Genomic DNA, 13,984 nt, shown 5'->3' on the forward strand with positions numbered 1-13,984 from the left:
TCTCCATATCTTAGCATTCATCTGGCATTCTAACTATTCTAGTTTATACTCCGGTCAGCTTTTTCTCCCCAGCTTGCACAAACACAGCGTTCAATATGGACGACGACGATGCCCCACCCCAGCTGGTTGACATCTCGACCGCCCCCGATGTGGCCCCGCCATCGACGTCACTAGACACGCCGCCTCAGAACCGCGTGCCCATCACGCTTGTGACTGGTATGATGTGATGCCACACATGCAGATCCATCTGCTTTGTAGACCAGCAGCAGAAAAGAAAAAAAGAAAAAAATATCCCGTAGATCCACATTAACTAACATGTCCCCTCGTGTCAGGCTATCTGGGAGCCGGCAAGACCACTCTCCTCAACTATATCCTCACCGAGAAGCATGGCAAGAAGATTGCCGTGATCATGAACGGTGAGTGACCACCACTCTAGACCACAAGATTATCAAATTGCTAAGATAATGTAGAGTTCGGTGACTGTAAGACACAACGCATACACTTTTCCTCTTACTATATAAACAACAAACAACCCAATTAACACCCACCCAGCAACCGACATCGAGAAACCCCTAACCGTCAACCAAGACGGTCAAGAAGTGACCGAATGGATGGAAGTCGGCAATGGCTGCATCTGCTGCTCCGTCAAGTACACCCCCCCATTTCCTCCCTGCCCGACCACCACCCACCCATCTAACCAACTACAGAGACAACGGCGTCATGGCCATCGAATCCCTAATGGAACGCCGCGGCGCCTTCGACTACATCCTGCTTGAAACAACAGGGCTCGCCGACCCAGGTAACATCGCCCCAGTCTTCTGGGTCGACGACAACCTGGGGAGCAGCATCTACCTCGACGGAATCGTCACACTGGTCGACGCCAAAAACATCCTGCACCTGCTCGACGAGCCCACTCCGGAAGAAACCGTCTCCAGCCACGGAACCGCCGAATCCGATTCCAACCCCAACCATACGCACACGCACACCGGCCCCGTCCTCTCCATGGCACACATGCAAATCTCACACGCCGACGTAATCATCATCAACAAAGCCGACCTCGTCACAGCAGACGAACTCGCCACAGTCCAAGACCGCGTGACGGCCATCAACAGCGCAGCTAAAATCCACATCACGGATCATAGCAAAACGCCGAAGATAGAGGGCGTGGTGCTGGATTTGCATGCGTATGATCATTTGGATTCGTTGGATTTTGCTCAGAAGGGACATAGTCATATGGATCCGGTATAGCCCCCATTTCCTTCATTCCCTTCTTTGGTTTTGTTAGGATCGTTTACTGATGGATGGGTTACTCGCAGTCCATCTCAACCATCGCCCTCACTACTCCCCCCATCACCCCGGCCCAAGTATCCCGCGTGGACACCTGGCTTCAATCCGTCCTCTGGGACTCTGTGATGCCGCTTGCGGAGGAAGTATCTGGGCCGACGGGATTCGATATCCATCGGTTAAAGGGGATTCTGGTGCTGAGTGATGGGTCGACGAAGATTATTCAGGCAGTGCGGGATGTTTTTGAGATTAGGGATTCGGAGCCGGCGGATGGGAAGAACCAGTGTAAGATTGTTTTGATTGGACGGGGGTTGGGTGGTGATGATGGGGGGAGGGCGTGGCAGAGGAGTTTGGAGGAGTGGTTGGGCCGGTAGAGTAGTAGCACTACTACTAGTAGCTGATTGGGTTGGTGATGAGGGTATTTGTAACGATGACGACGATGATGATGAATGTATGTATGAAGAGAAGAGTAGAGTATTAAAGTTGCATACTACTTACTATTAGATACGATGTATTATTCATATGGGAAGAGAGGCCAATCAAATAGTCATCCTTTCAGATTAATACAGTTGCTGCTTCGAATAGTATTAACAAACCAGTGTACAAGATTGAAACGGCGCAAAGTTCAAAAAGTCACAATATCCATCCGGTCGTAAGTCGTTAGTGGGCAGGTAGGTAGGTAGGTAGGCAGAAAGCAAAAAGACGGGAAAACGAAAAACAAAACGCCATGTCCAGAATTATCCCCACTGCTCTGATGGCAGCTGGGTTCCCGAGACTTTAATTCGCAACTGCAGTAGTGAAAACCTGCGTGAGGGCTTTTGAGGGGATGATCAGCGTTTAGTAGATCAAGCCAAAGATAAAACAAAGATGAAAGAAAAAAGCAAACCCCGAAATCATCCAACTCCATATTCGCCATGATGCCCGCTGAATACTCCTTAGAGCAACGCTTCAAAAGAACTAACTGTACAGTGAAAATAGCAGGAGTGGCACTGTTCGGTCCCCATGGCTTGCAAGTCATGGATGACTACTATGAACAAGTGGCACTACCTGCAATGGCTCAACACTCCCTTCCTGTCATATGGACGCCTAAGGCGTCTTCCGTAAATGCTGGATTGATGGGTAAATGAGATTCGCTCAAATAGGTCGTGGGTTCTTGGAGGCCTTGGTGAGGGTATCCCAAGGTGGAACTCATACTGAGATGCGAGAATCGGTCTGCGTCTGAGTCTATCATTTTCTGGTCGGGGACATTGGCTGCAGGATTAATCGGTAGTATCGAGTGAAGAAGTGAAGAAACGGAACGCGACGGCGCTTCCATCGGCCAATGTTGGTCGTCCATCAGCGCCTGTCCCAGGTCCGTCAGGTGAGCTGGGCATAAATCCGTTGATTGGGTATCTGCTGATGACATTGGAGATTCTTGAGACTGTCCCATCTCCGATAGGTTGTTGGATGAATAGCGATTCAATGATGGCGATAGATGCCCCTCTACACCAGCAAATTCTTTCGGCAAATGATCCGCTTCACAGGGGATTTGATCAACTGCACCGTCCATTGTTCGTCGCGGATAAGGAGGATGAGCGTTGGCGACCAAATCAGGCTCGTCTTCTATATAACTTGGGACGGTGTTGTGTACTGCATGAGAGCCTCTCAGAGTCGTCTGAGGCAAGACTCCATTGGCCATTGGTGAATAGGTGACTGCGTTTACTCTGCGCTGGGCTGCAGATAGGGGCTCCCTTTCGAGCAGTTCGTGCTCCGCTGTCCTAGCCACCCCGACTTGCTGCTCCCTGGACATGATGTAATGTTCTCTATCTGGAGAAGAAGCAAAGTCACTGCCGTCATGCTGTAATGAGTATGTATCATCCAGCGATAATTGAGTGTCGAAAGACGCCCCATTGACTACAGGCTGCGTGTGGTGATACAGAAAAGCCGCTCGAGGATCGTACAGCGGCAAAGCGCCGTTCTGTAAGGCGACGCCGAGGCCTGTCTGTGCAGGACGTATCGGAGGAAATGACTGCTCGGTCATCCACATATTGCGGGGGAAGAAGCCTAGAAGTTCCTTGGCCGACAGCCGGTGTCGGGGGGTGGCACTTAAACAGATAGAGACCAACCTACGGTAGTAGTCCGGTACCCGTGCGTCCGGTGGAATCATTAGAGGACGAGGCTGTCGTTCTGGCTCATCTTCCTCCATTGCCAGAGCCCACAACGTCATGCCCAGCTGAAACAAATCCGTCTTCACTCCAATATACATCGATATTCGCTGGTTACTCTCGATTTTCGCCGCAATCTCAGGAGGTTCCCATCCTACCGGACAGCCCCGGCGATTGATATCAATGATTTTGGCATTGTCGTCGGCATCAACAACAATGTTGGAAAGAGTAAAGTCTCCTTGTACGTAGCCAGCCTCGTGGATCTCACAAAGACCGTGGACGATCTGCCTGGCCCAGCGTTCCCGCCGCTCCCAGGAAATCAAGCCACGGTTCTCGTAGAGAATGTCGACCAAAGCTCCCTTTTCTGCATAGCTAATGAGAAGACCCTTGACCACCTGCTGCAGGTCGTCGACCACAATTCCTTCTACCCGGACCACATAAGGGGTGCCCTGTAAGGCGTGAAGCGCGTTGATCTCGTACAGAAACTCATCTACTGTGTCGGGTCCAGGAATCTCCTTCTTGATGTATGCCTTGCCATCTAACTGGACGTTGTAGACGAAGCCGGATAGATGCGCGTCGAAATGGAGCTGGTTCTCGGGGACCAGTCGTGCTTGTGGCAAATGCCCGATACAAGAAACAGGCGGATAGGGAATGATTTCGTTGACATCCTCCGTAACGTGCACATGCAGGCGGCCGTCGCGAGTTTCCAGCTTCAGGTTGGTGACTGTGTCGTAAAACTGAATCTCCGACAGCGACTCGCGAATCGACTCGTAAATTCGGGCACACTTGTCTCGCTGATACCGCAATTCCCTCAGGTCTTGTTCCAGGGAATCCGGGGGCGCACCGCGGTAGTCGCAGGATATGGTGACTCTCCGCCACCGAGTCGGAGTCTCAGCATATGTGACGAAAAACTTTTCCCGCTCCGAGCGATCCCGAAAATGCATGCTCAGGTTCAAAATCCATCGCTTTTCCAGTTCCATCTCGAGCGTGTCGTCCGGTAGCTCCTCGGGAGCTTCCGCCACGTCAGGACAGGGGTTCCATTCCGAGAGAAAGTCGCTGTCCTCATTCGCCTCAGGCAGTCGCTCGACCGTGGTCTCGCTCGGGTCTTCGCGCCACTGAACCTCGGGAGCGGACAGTCTGGGGTCCACGGTGGGCGGTGGGGATCTGGACCGGTGGGAGCTCACGGCGCGACGACGGTCGGCAGACACTGCACGACGGGGCTCGGGTTCTAGGGGTGATAGATTGTCTCGCCGCTCGGAGTTCTGTCGTTTAAAGGTAGTGGCTCGCGGCAGACCAACTCCTACCTTTCTGGACAGGCGACGCTTGAGATTATCGTGGGCTTTGTTGTTGCTGTGGTGCGGCTTGTTGTTGGTATTCTTGCCGTTGGGGGGTGAGTTGTGGTGGTTGTTGTTGTTACTGTTCTGATTACCATTATGCTCGTTGTGGGCGGCTGGAGAATTGGGTTTATTTGCGGTGGGGGCAGCGTCGCCAGCGGGGGAATGTGAGGAGAAATCTCGATCATCGCGGCCCAGCCACCTGCGAAGGCCCAGGCGATGCCACATGCTCTGCTTGGGACGGGGAAGGTCAACCTTCTCCGGGTCCAACAACAGACCGAGCGACCTCGTCGGGCTACAGGAACTGTCGGCAATGGAGATGGCCATACGGATCGACACGGTCGCTAAATTGTCGTACGGAGAACGACTGGAACACCCGAGGGGGATGGAATGGCGATGTCCATAAGAATTGCGACGAAATCCTTGCGGTCAGCAGTGACTGTAACCCTGTGCGAGGTCTCTCACAGGTCTGACGAAGAGGGAAAGGAAATAACAGAAATAATTATGGGTATTAGATTTAAAGCCCTGTTGAATGAGACGAGCGAAAGGGAAGAAGAAAAAGAAAGCAGGGAATCAAAAGCAAAGAAAACAAAAAATGAGAAATTGTGCTGAAGTAGACCAATAAGCAATAAAAAATCAAGTTAACGAAAGAGAAAAATAAAAGGGAAAAAAAACTTTAAAATCGGATTCAATGATATAAATAAATAGAAATGAATCTCCCTGAAGAAGTCGGTGAGAACCCGAGTTTGTGTTGTCCAGGCACTGCTTTGCCCAGTCAAACCGAGTCCCACTGGGCGCACAGTGACGAGATGATGGTCGGGGATGTAATTTGATCTTGTTCTTATGACCTGGGGTAGTGGAGGTAATGGTGGTGGTGTTGGTGTTGTTGCTGTCGTTGTCAGGTTGCTACTAATGGGGATCAAAGGCAGAGGGAGTGACAATGCAGTGGGATAGAGAGGGCATAGAGAGACGCGCAGGACAAATAAGGATGACGAGGAGCAGAATACGACGAATGGGGGCGAAGATGAGTCGATAGTAGACCGACTAACTTGGTTGTAGGTGTCACCCGGCTGCAAGGCTGGTTGGGCTGAAGGAATAGGAAAGGAAAGGCCGAGGATTGGATTAGTATCGCAGCCAGTCGATCAGTTGATCCATAAATGGGGGTGGTAGAGAGGAAGAGGAGAGGAGAGGAGAGGAGACTAGTAGTTGTAAGAGGAGATGGTGAAAGAGGAGGCGAGGAAAGTGTTGGTTGAATTCACCGCCCACGAGATGCAGTGATGGAGCAAGAGAGAGTGAGAGGGAGAGAAGATGTGAGAGGATGAAGATGGAATGAATAATAGCAAGCAAGTAATAGTTAGTTGTCACAAGAGAGAGTGTGTGTGCGTGAGAAAGAAAGAGGGAAAGAGATTGGCAGGACTGGGCCAGAATGGAACAGGCCCAATGGAAGACCGATGGAAGAAACGGCGAACGCACGATCGGATCCTTGCGTAGGAAAATAACCCTCAAACCAATGGAAATCTCAAACGGACTAAAGCACGAAGGATGATGCGAAAAACTACTAGATACTACTAAGTATGGAGGAGTCTAGTCAGTCTCTGGGCCATGGGCGAGACAGCGAATCTGGAACCGCAATCACAGCCGCCGTCTTTGAGCCAGTGGAGATGCACGGCGGCCTGACAGTGAGTGCCTGATGGATGGATGGGGATAGTAGTAGCAGTAGTAATTAAAGATGAGACGAGCATTTTTCCTAACTAACTAGTTAGTTAGTTACCAGTTGGTTAGTCAGTCAGTAGTATATTCCCGTTAGGAGATACAAAGTAGTAGTAGTAGTAGATATTGGGGGAGAAGGACTCCGATCGGGAATCAACCCTACTAAGAAACTCAAAAAGTAAAGAAATTCTTAGGAAATAACCGGAAACCGACTTGTAAACTAAACTCTACAATAATCGCTATCTATCTGATTCCTCGGATAACGCCTTGATTTCTTCAAAGTCCACAGCAAGCAGGCTGGAGCACTACTCGATTCATCTCACGGCATCCACTACTGCAGACGCACAGCCCAACTTTCTTCTCGAAGCCTCCCCGTTCGTTCCTGTCTTCTTCCTCTCCCGATCCAACTGTTACTCCTACTGCTACTCTGGTATCCGACTTACTGAGCTGGTCGGGTTTTCGTCTCCGATCGTCCCCTAACTAACTCTCCTTCACTATCACCGAGGACGCCCCCCTCTCCTCTCCCCCCCCAGAATCCACCCATCACCTCATCATCACTAGTAGCCCCTTCCATATGTAAATTTTCTAGTTTACCCGAGCGTATCGCTAGATCCGCAAACACAACAACACCACCAGGCAAGGCCACGCTGTACAAACATCTGTCTGCCAGGTCCACCCCCCTCTCCCGATCAAGTGCATAACCAGGTTGCTGCCATGGAGGAGGGGGTGGGAAAGACAAGGAAAGAGGGAGGAGAGGGGCGTGAGATGAAGTAGTACACCTGGATCCAATAATCCAACAAAGATAAGTAAACTGGTCCCTGGAAGACCCCATCCTTCGTTAATAGTTCATACTTCATCACGGCACCAAGACCCTCCGTCGGGTCCTCATAGATACTACTACCTATAGTTAGTTAGTAGGTACTAGCTATCCCCCCCGCGGTTAAACTTTACTTTTTCAAAGTGATGCTCCCATTCAGATCGAAGGAACAACAACACCTCAGGATGATGCGGCCAATCATTATCCTCCACCTTGTAGCGTAATAAAACATCCCCGTTATTCATTTTATTTCTCATTTCTCTTCTGTGCTAGTAACAGCATAGCTGCTATTCCTAGTACAGGTAGTAGCTACTGAGTACTAGTTGCTAAATAGACAACCCGTTGTTGTCGTGGTTGAGCCTGCTTTGAGAGAAGATGATGATGGCATGGGGACTGTATATGCAGGCCCGCTGCACTGCCTACTGACATGGTATGCATGTTCTTGTACAACTGTGTCAACGTTTAGTGTATACAACTAAGGGAATAGTCTGTCTGTTAGAGTAGGCCAAACATACCATCTGATAATATCATCGATGACCTCAGTGAACCTTAACATGATGACATTCAAGAACTAGTTCTTGAGAAAGACTTAGTCCTTCATTACCACAATAAATGGGACATACATCATCGCCATCATCACTCCTACCACTCAGGTCAACCGGGTCAAAAAGTCAGGTTAATAACCAGGCAACCAACCCATGCGGAGATTCCCGGATGGTATATAGCCAGGCAGTCCGAATGACACATTCCCGTCTTCATCCAGCCTGTCAGATCCGTTGTCGTGGTTTTTCTACCAACTAGCTCCCCTGGCTTGCATCCAATCCGGGGCAAAGCCTGGGGGACCCAGTCGAGAGGGGGGGCCCTGATGAGTCCGGACGGAAGTAGCAGTAATGGTAAGAGTACTACTAGTAGTGACATGTAGGTCGGGTAGGTAGCTTACTCCTATAGGACGGATAAGGTTTCATGATCATTGGTGCGATATCTACAATCCTAGTCGTTAGTGGACGGTCTATGCATATGTGATAGTATGCGGTTAGTATTATCATCACGGATCAATATCTAGTTATGGTTGTAATGTAGTTGTAGGTGATGGGGTAGGATATAGTAGGTTACACTAAATAGATTCTAGGCCATGTCGGCCAAGGTTCTTCTCCAGTGAGGGTTAAGTGAATAGAATTGCCAGAATACTATCAATCAAGTGAAAAGCAAGCGTCGAGAATGCTAGAACTAGGCTCTCAAGTCTCCATAGTCCGTTCCTTATGTCGTCCCGCGCAGCAGGTGACAACAGATCAGTCCACGGTGACGATTGCCCTGTTCGGCAAACAACGACTCACAGGAAAGAAAACAAGAGTGGAGAATTGAAGTAACACAAAAGAAACAGAGGAGCCACTCAGTGTCAAAGACTAAGCTGAGAAAGATTGGCAGATATGAAAAGAAAGCACAACACCACCCAGGTAATAGCAACCATGTCGACTAACTAGAGCTTGCTTCTTCATCACCATCCATCAAGCACAAACTCATGATGCGCACCAGACAGCCAATCAAAACTTAGGCCATCATCAGGCGTACTTGTCGACAGGGTACATGCAATCCACACTTAAGGCCACTTTCCAGGTCCCATGCAGGCGCCCAGAACGCATGTATCAGTGTGGCAGCACTGAGAGCTATAACGGCAAACACGGCGATGACATCTCTTGTCCTTAATTTCGACCGTTTCACCGTCGTCTTCGTTGACCAATTCAGAATTGGTCTCGTCTGTGTTCAGAGGAAAAGGGAAGAGGTTAGTTTCTTGCATTGTCTACAGGGGATGTCATGTTAACAGAGACAGAGAGGCACAAACCTTCATCACGAGTAGCAAGTTTGAAATCGTTCACGTCAAAGTCTTCAACATCGAACCAGGCTTTATGCAGAGAATGTGTTGGTTAGACATCTTGTCTTTCTGTGTGAATGACATAAGAAGAAAGAACAACTACATACTTCCATGAGTGCTGGTGACATCAGGAGCGACCTCAGGGACGGCCGCGGATGCCACGAAGGCAACAAGGAGGGTCAGAACGCAGAGGATATTGAACTGCATCGTGATTGACAATGAGGGCAGCGGTTGTTTTGTTTGGGGTGGTAACGAGAGATGCTGATCGACGATATGTGCGGAATATGTGAGTTACGAGAGAAGATGTGAGGGTATGTGAGGAACGGATATGAGAGGTGAGGAGAGTTAGAGAAGCGCAAGATGGGGCCTGCGAGACGCTTTATAGATTGAGAGAAAAGACGTCCCGTGACTTACGCCGCTGTGAATGAGATATCCTGCCTCTCCTTTAGCAAGCCGGACGCGTGAATGAGTGTTGAAACAAATACTTCTCTCGCACTTCTTTCAATATTTGGAAGGTGAGGTAGAATCGTAGGAAACGGGAGAGACCAACTAAGATCGTGCGTCTCAGCCTCTCTAATATTCACCTTTGATTACAGATGTCTTTGAGGTGAAGAGGCAATCCCTCTACCTAATATGGGCAGGAGTGTAGGTTTCAAGCCATAGTTTGGCTGCCTAGAAGGAGCAGAGCTTGGGCAAAATAGCCTCTATTACAAGAAACAAAGACAAAGCTTTGATATGTACATATACAAGATGTGATATTGTCCATTAGCAAGCCTGAAAACAGCGTCAGGAAGCACTGTAGTCAGAGCTCTATCCTCTTCCTCCAGACCGGCTTATTACACGATCCAACAATGATACACAGCCGGTCTTATGGATCATTCCAACCATCTTCTTTTCTCAGAGCGGAGTGAGTGCTAGGCTGCAGTATTGCCGTTCGTCGTATCAGGACTGCTAGAAAGCAGGTCGAGGCGAACGTCAACTTCAACGTGGTGTCGTGGTATGGCCCACAACTTGAAGCAACGGGTGAATCTAGAAACTAAACAAGAAAAAAGTGACGAGAAAATGAAGACAACTCCGAACCATGCTTTCCACAGGATAACGCCTTGCACGTGACCAGAAAGAAAATAAAACAATGCCCGGCGTGAGCTGGAGAACAGTATGTCATCAAGGCGTGAGGACTGGTGGCGTAATTCACTCGTCTTCCTCTACTTCGTTGGATTTCTTCTCAGGCTTCTCAGCCAGCTGCTTCTGCCAAATGTTATTGGCAGCACCTTTGTCCAAGTCGGTAAAGAGGATATCGAACACCTCCGAGTACCAGCCTACTGCATGGCCTTCGATGCCCTCCTTGATGTTCTGTGATTGTAAGTTAGCTTCTTATCCGGCACTCCCAAATAGTCATCCAACACTCACCTCAGGCAGCTCCAGCCAGTCGGACATGTTGTCCGCGGGGAAAATAATCTTCTTAGCACCAGCACGGCGAGCAGCAACGGTCTTCTCCCGCAAACCTCCAATGCGCAGGACCTTTCCGGTCACGGTCAGTTCTCCCGTCATAGCGATGGTTGGGTCGAGTGGGTGGTTCAAAGCCAAGGACAGCAGAGATGTTGCCATGGTAATACCAGCAGATGGGCCATCCTTCGGCACGGCACCCTCGGGGCAATGCATGTGCAGCTTAGCCTTCTCAAAAAATCGGTTCTCGGGGAACTGCTTCGCCATAACCGACTTGGCAAATGAGTAGGCGATTTGGCTAGATTCTTTCATCACGTTTTGCAGGTTACCGGTGATATCGATGCCCGGTCGGGACTGAGGCGTCAGGGCGTTCTCCAGGATTGATTCGACGTACAAGGCAGCACCTCCCATGCTAGTCCAGGCAAGGCCCATGGTCACACCAGGAGGGAAGGTGTCGTAGAGACGGTCAGCCGTGAAGATGGGGGGTCCAACATAGTCAGTAAGGCTGTCTTTGCCGATACTGAGCTGCACACTTTCCGGAACCTTCAGCGCAACGCGAGGCGTTTCCGTCGTGGACTTTTCCGGGTCGACAGGCGACTTTGAGTCGGGAGATTCAGTCTCCTTCTGTGACTCCTCTTGAACGGCCTTGCCCTCATCTGTCAGAGCCTTCTCTTCTGCGAGCACATCTTCGCCGAGATCCCGAACGATCTTGTATGCCGCCTTACGATAAACCTTCTCGATCTGCTTCTTCAGATTCCGAACACCACTTTCACGGCAGTAGGACTTGATGAGTTCCTCAACGGCCTCCTCCGTCAAGCTAACATCAACCTCCTTCAGACCGGTAAGCTCTCGAGCAGCAGGGGCGAGATACCGCTGAGCAATGGCCATCTTCTCATCGGCAACATACCCCGACAACTCGATGAGCTCCATGCGGTCGAGGAGTGGCCGAGGGATCGTGTCAGTCACGTTTGCTGTGCAAACAAAGAGAACCTTGGACAAATCCACCGGGACATCCATGTAGTGGTCCAGGAACGAAGAATTCTGTTCAGGATCAAGCAACTCAAGAAGCGCAGAAGACGGGTCTCCCTGGTGCCCGCGGCCGATCTTGTCGATTTCGTCGATCAAGATAAGGGGGTTCTCGGTCTGGCACTTCTTGAGGGCCTGGATGATGCGTCCAGGAAGAGCGCCTACATAGGTCCTACGGTGTCCCTTGATTTCGGCAACGTCGGTCAAGCCTCCAACTGAGAAGCGGTAATACTGTCTGTTCAGTGCCCGTGCGATGGACTTTCCAATACTGGTCTTTCCCACACCAGGCGGTCCGACCAGACAAAGGATCTTGCCCTCCACGGTACCACGGAGTTTGCCCACAGCAATGAACTCGAGAATACGGTCTTTGACATCCTTGAGACCATAGTGGTCTTCATCGAGAACCTTCACCGCATGCTGAATACCGAAGTTCTCCACGCTCTTTTGTCCCCAAGGGATCTGAGTAAGCCAGTCCAGATAGTTGCGGGTGACATTGAACTCAGAGGCAGCAGGCTCCAGGTGGGCCAGCTTGTTGAGTTCCTCGTCGAACACCTTCTTGACGGCGTCCGGCATAGCAAGCTTCTCTGCCTTTTCCTTGAACTTCTCGACCAACTTATCTTTGCCATCGGACTCGATGCCCAGCTCCCGTTTGATGCCCTTCATCTGTTCCATCAACCAGTATTCACGCTGTCGCTTCTGAATTTTAGCTTCCACGTCCTTAGAAATCTTGGATTGGAGTTGCGCGTTCATAAGTTCCTTCTTCAACACCACCAAGGCCTTAGGAAGTCGCTCCTCAATATTCATCAACTCCAAGACCTCTTGCATTTCGTTGAGCTCTCCTGCAGAGACGGCGGCGGCAAAGTCCGCCAGCTTGGCGGGCTCGTCGCTCAGATTGCCGGGGAACTGGTCGGTATAGAACGCAGAGATCTGGTCGCGGAACAACGGATTCAGGCTCGCGATTTCTTTGCAGACGTTGACAATTTCACTGGTGACGGCGCGGATGATAGCACTCTTCTTATCGTAAGGTTCCTCCGCAAGGTTCTCCACATTAACCAAGCTGACGGGGTACTTTCGCAGGAAGGAGGTGGGTTCATAGTGGTCCTTGGGGGCGAGTTCGGCAGTGCCCTCCTCGAAACTGGCGACAACATCCCCACGGCGCTCTGATGTCTTCTCCTCGGTTGTACCAGCCTTGGCAGCATCGCTAGGCGGCAGCAGCGAAGAGACCTTGATACGACGGTGGGGATAAAGAACGGCGGTCACCCCACTCGCTTCGCCCCGGAGAGGGTACGCGGCCGTGATCTGAGCAAAGACACCAACATCATAGACATCATCCAAGTTCTCGATCACATCGCCATCTGCATTCTCATCCTTGAACAAGAAGGCACCAACGTATGGTTGTCCCCGCTTCATCATGTCTTGTATGGCGGCGGCTACATTCGGGTCTCGGATGGTGATTGCTTTGTAAAAGCCCGGGAATAACGGTCGCTTTGCGATCGGGATTGCCATCACCTGAGGATATACTTCGGGAACTGATGGCTTCTGCAAGGCCTTCTCGCCGGAGCCCTTCTTGCCCTTCTTACCGCCATCCTCGTTGCCACCATTATTCGCGCCACTAGGCCTCGAGTCGGAGCCACCATTGACAGGTATAGGGGATGGGGTATCAGATGAGTTCCCCTTGCCTTCTACTGCATTACCATCCTTCTTCGAGTCTTCCTCCAGGCCACGTTGCTCTTTGTCCGCGCCCGCTTTCTCCTTCCGCCGTGCAAAGCCCGATGTCGGAGCTCCGGATTCGTGTGATGATCCCTGCTTGCCAGAGGGATCAGCAGCCTTGCGTCGGGCGTCTGGAGCACGTTCAACATCCTTCTCCTCGTTTGCGTCTTTCTGCTCCTTCTGAGCAGGGTCGTCCTTTTCGTCGCCGGGTGGGGGCTTCTCTCTCCGCCGGATGGAGCTCGAGGAGAAGGCGCGGGAGGTCGGGAGGGAGCGGTGAAGTCGCGACGCATTTAGTATCGATCGGGCGGTGACATTGTATCTTGAGGGAGCAAGTAGAGGTCGAGGGATGAAGGGACGCGAGGCTTGTTGGAGCGCGGCTCTCCAGGGGAGAGTCTGGCCGCGGAGCATGCTAGTAGCTTTACTAATGTAGATGCGGATGAAACGAGGCGGCAAAGAAGCAGGTGAGTGAGAAGAAGAGGGGGTGGAGGATTGATATAATACAAGACAGTAGCTCGGAAGCTGACTGAGAGAGAGATCCCAACGAAGACAAAAGGAGAGGAAGGTGATGGCTCAATGGGCACAATGAGGTCGAGGGGGAGATCAGTTCACTTCGGTCAAGTCGGTCGAGTGCTTGATTACCGAA

The 13,984-nt window shown here is 50.9% G+C and overlaps 6 protein-coding genes across 6 annotated transcripts; 2 read left to right on the plus strand and 4 right to left on the minus strand.

Annotated features, from left to right (window-relative positions):
* The first annotated feature begins 36 nt into the window (after window positions 1-36).
* BO85DRAFT_447708 (CobW family GTP-binding protein) lies at window positions 37-1,792 on the plus strand. Its single transcript, XM_025659774.1, has 6 exons — window positions 37-216; window positions 333-416; window positions 471-482; window positions 553-649; window positions 708-1,242; window positions 1,317-1,792. The coding sequence occupies exons 1-6, from the start codon at window positions 96-98 to the stop codon at window positions 1,656-1,658; spliced, it is 1,191 nt and encodes a 396-aa protein (XP_025517763.1). The 5' UTR covers window positions 37-95; the 3' UTR covers window positions 1,659-1,792.
* Window positions 1,793-1,848: 56 nt separating this feature from the next.
* Window positions 1,849-2,261, minus strand: BO85DRAFT_251335 (uncharacterized protein). Its single transcript, XM_025654935.1, has 2 exons — window positions 2,171-2,261; window positions 1,849-2,099 (listed from the first exon to the last, which is right to left on the minus strand). Exons 1-2 carry the CDS (start codon window positions 2,179-2,181, stop codon window positions 1,910-1,912), a joined length of 201 nt encoding a protein of 66 aa, XP_025517764.1. The 5' UTR covers window positions 2,182-2,261; the 3' UTR covers window positions 1,849-1,909.
* BO85DRAFT_251250 (protein kinase family protein) lies at window positions 2,001-5,487 on the minus strand. The gene has a single exon (XM_025654934.1). The coding sequence runs from the start codon at window positions 5,087-5,089 to the stop codon at window positions 2,342-2,344; it is 2,748 nt and encodes a 915-aa protein (XP_025517765.1). The 5' UTR covers window positions 5,090-5,487; the 3' UTR covers window positions 2,001-2,341.
* Window positions 5,488-6,336: 849 nt separating this feature from the next.
* On the plus strand, window positions 6,337-7,369 carry BO85DRAFT_476458 (uncharacterized protein; the record flags this gene model as incomplete). The annotated part of the gene is made up of 3 exons (XM_025662785.1): window positions 6,337-6,441; window positions 6,530-6,539; window positions 6,762-7,369. The coding sequence occupies 3 exons, from the start codon at window positions 6,337-6,339 to the stop codon at window positions 6,950-6,952; spliced, it is 306 nt and encodes a 101-aa protein (XP_025517766.1). The 3' UTR covers window positions 6,953-7,369.
* A 1,517-nt stretch (window positions 7,370-8,886) lies between these two features.
* On the minus strand, window positions 8,887-9,487 carry BO85DRAFT_518604 (uncharacterized protein; the record flags this gene model as incomplete). Its single annotated transcript, XM_025664980.1, has 3 exons — window positions 9,267-9,487; window positions 9,130-9,189; window positions 8,887-9,044 (listed from the first exon to the last, which is right to left on the minus strand). Exons 1-3 carry the CDS (start codon window positions 9,364-9,366, stop codon window positions 8,887-8,889), a joined length of 318 nt encoding a protein of 105 aa, XP_025517767.1. The 5' UTR covers window positions 9,367-9,487.
* An 863-nt stretch (window positions 9,488-10,350) lies between these two features.
* Window positions 10,351-13,749, minus strand: BO85DRAFT_486302 (endopeptidase La; the record flags this gene model as incomplete). The annotated part of the gene is made up of 2 exons (XM_025663381.1): window positions 10,351-10,512; window positions 10,570-13,749. 2 exons carry the CDS (start codon window positions 13,747-13,749, stop codon window positions 10,351-10,353), a joined length of 3,342 nt encoding a protein of 1,113 aa, XP_025517768.1.
* Window positions 13,750-13,984: the final 235 nt, after the last annotated feature.

The sequence above is a fragment of the Aspergillus piperis genome, assembly GCF_003184755.1.
Source record: "Aspergillus piperis CBS 112811 unplaced genomic scaffold BO85scaffold_5, whole genome shotgun sequence".
NCBI lineage: Eukaryota > Fungi > Ascomycota > Eurotiomycetes > Eurotiales > Aspergillaceae > Aspergillus > Aspergillus piperis.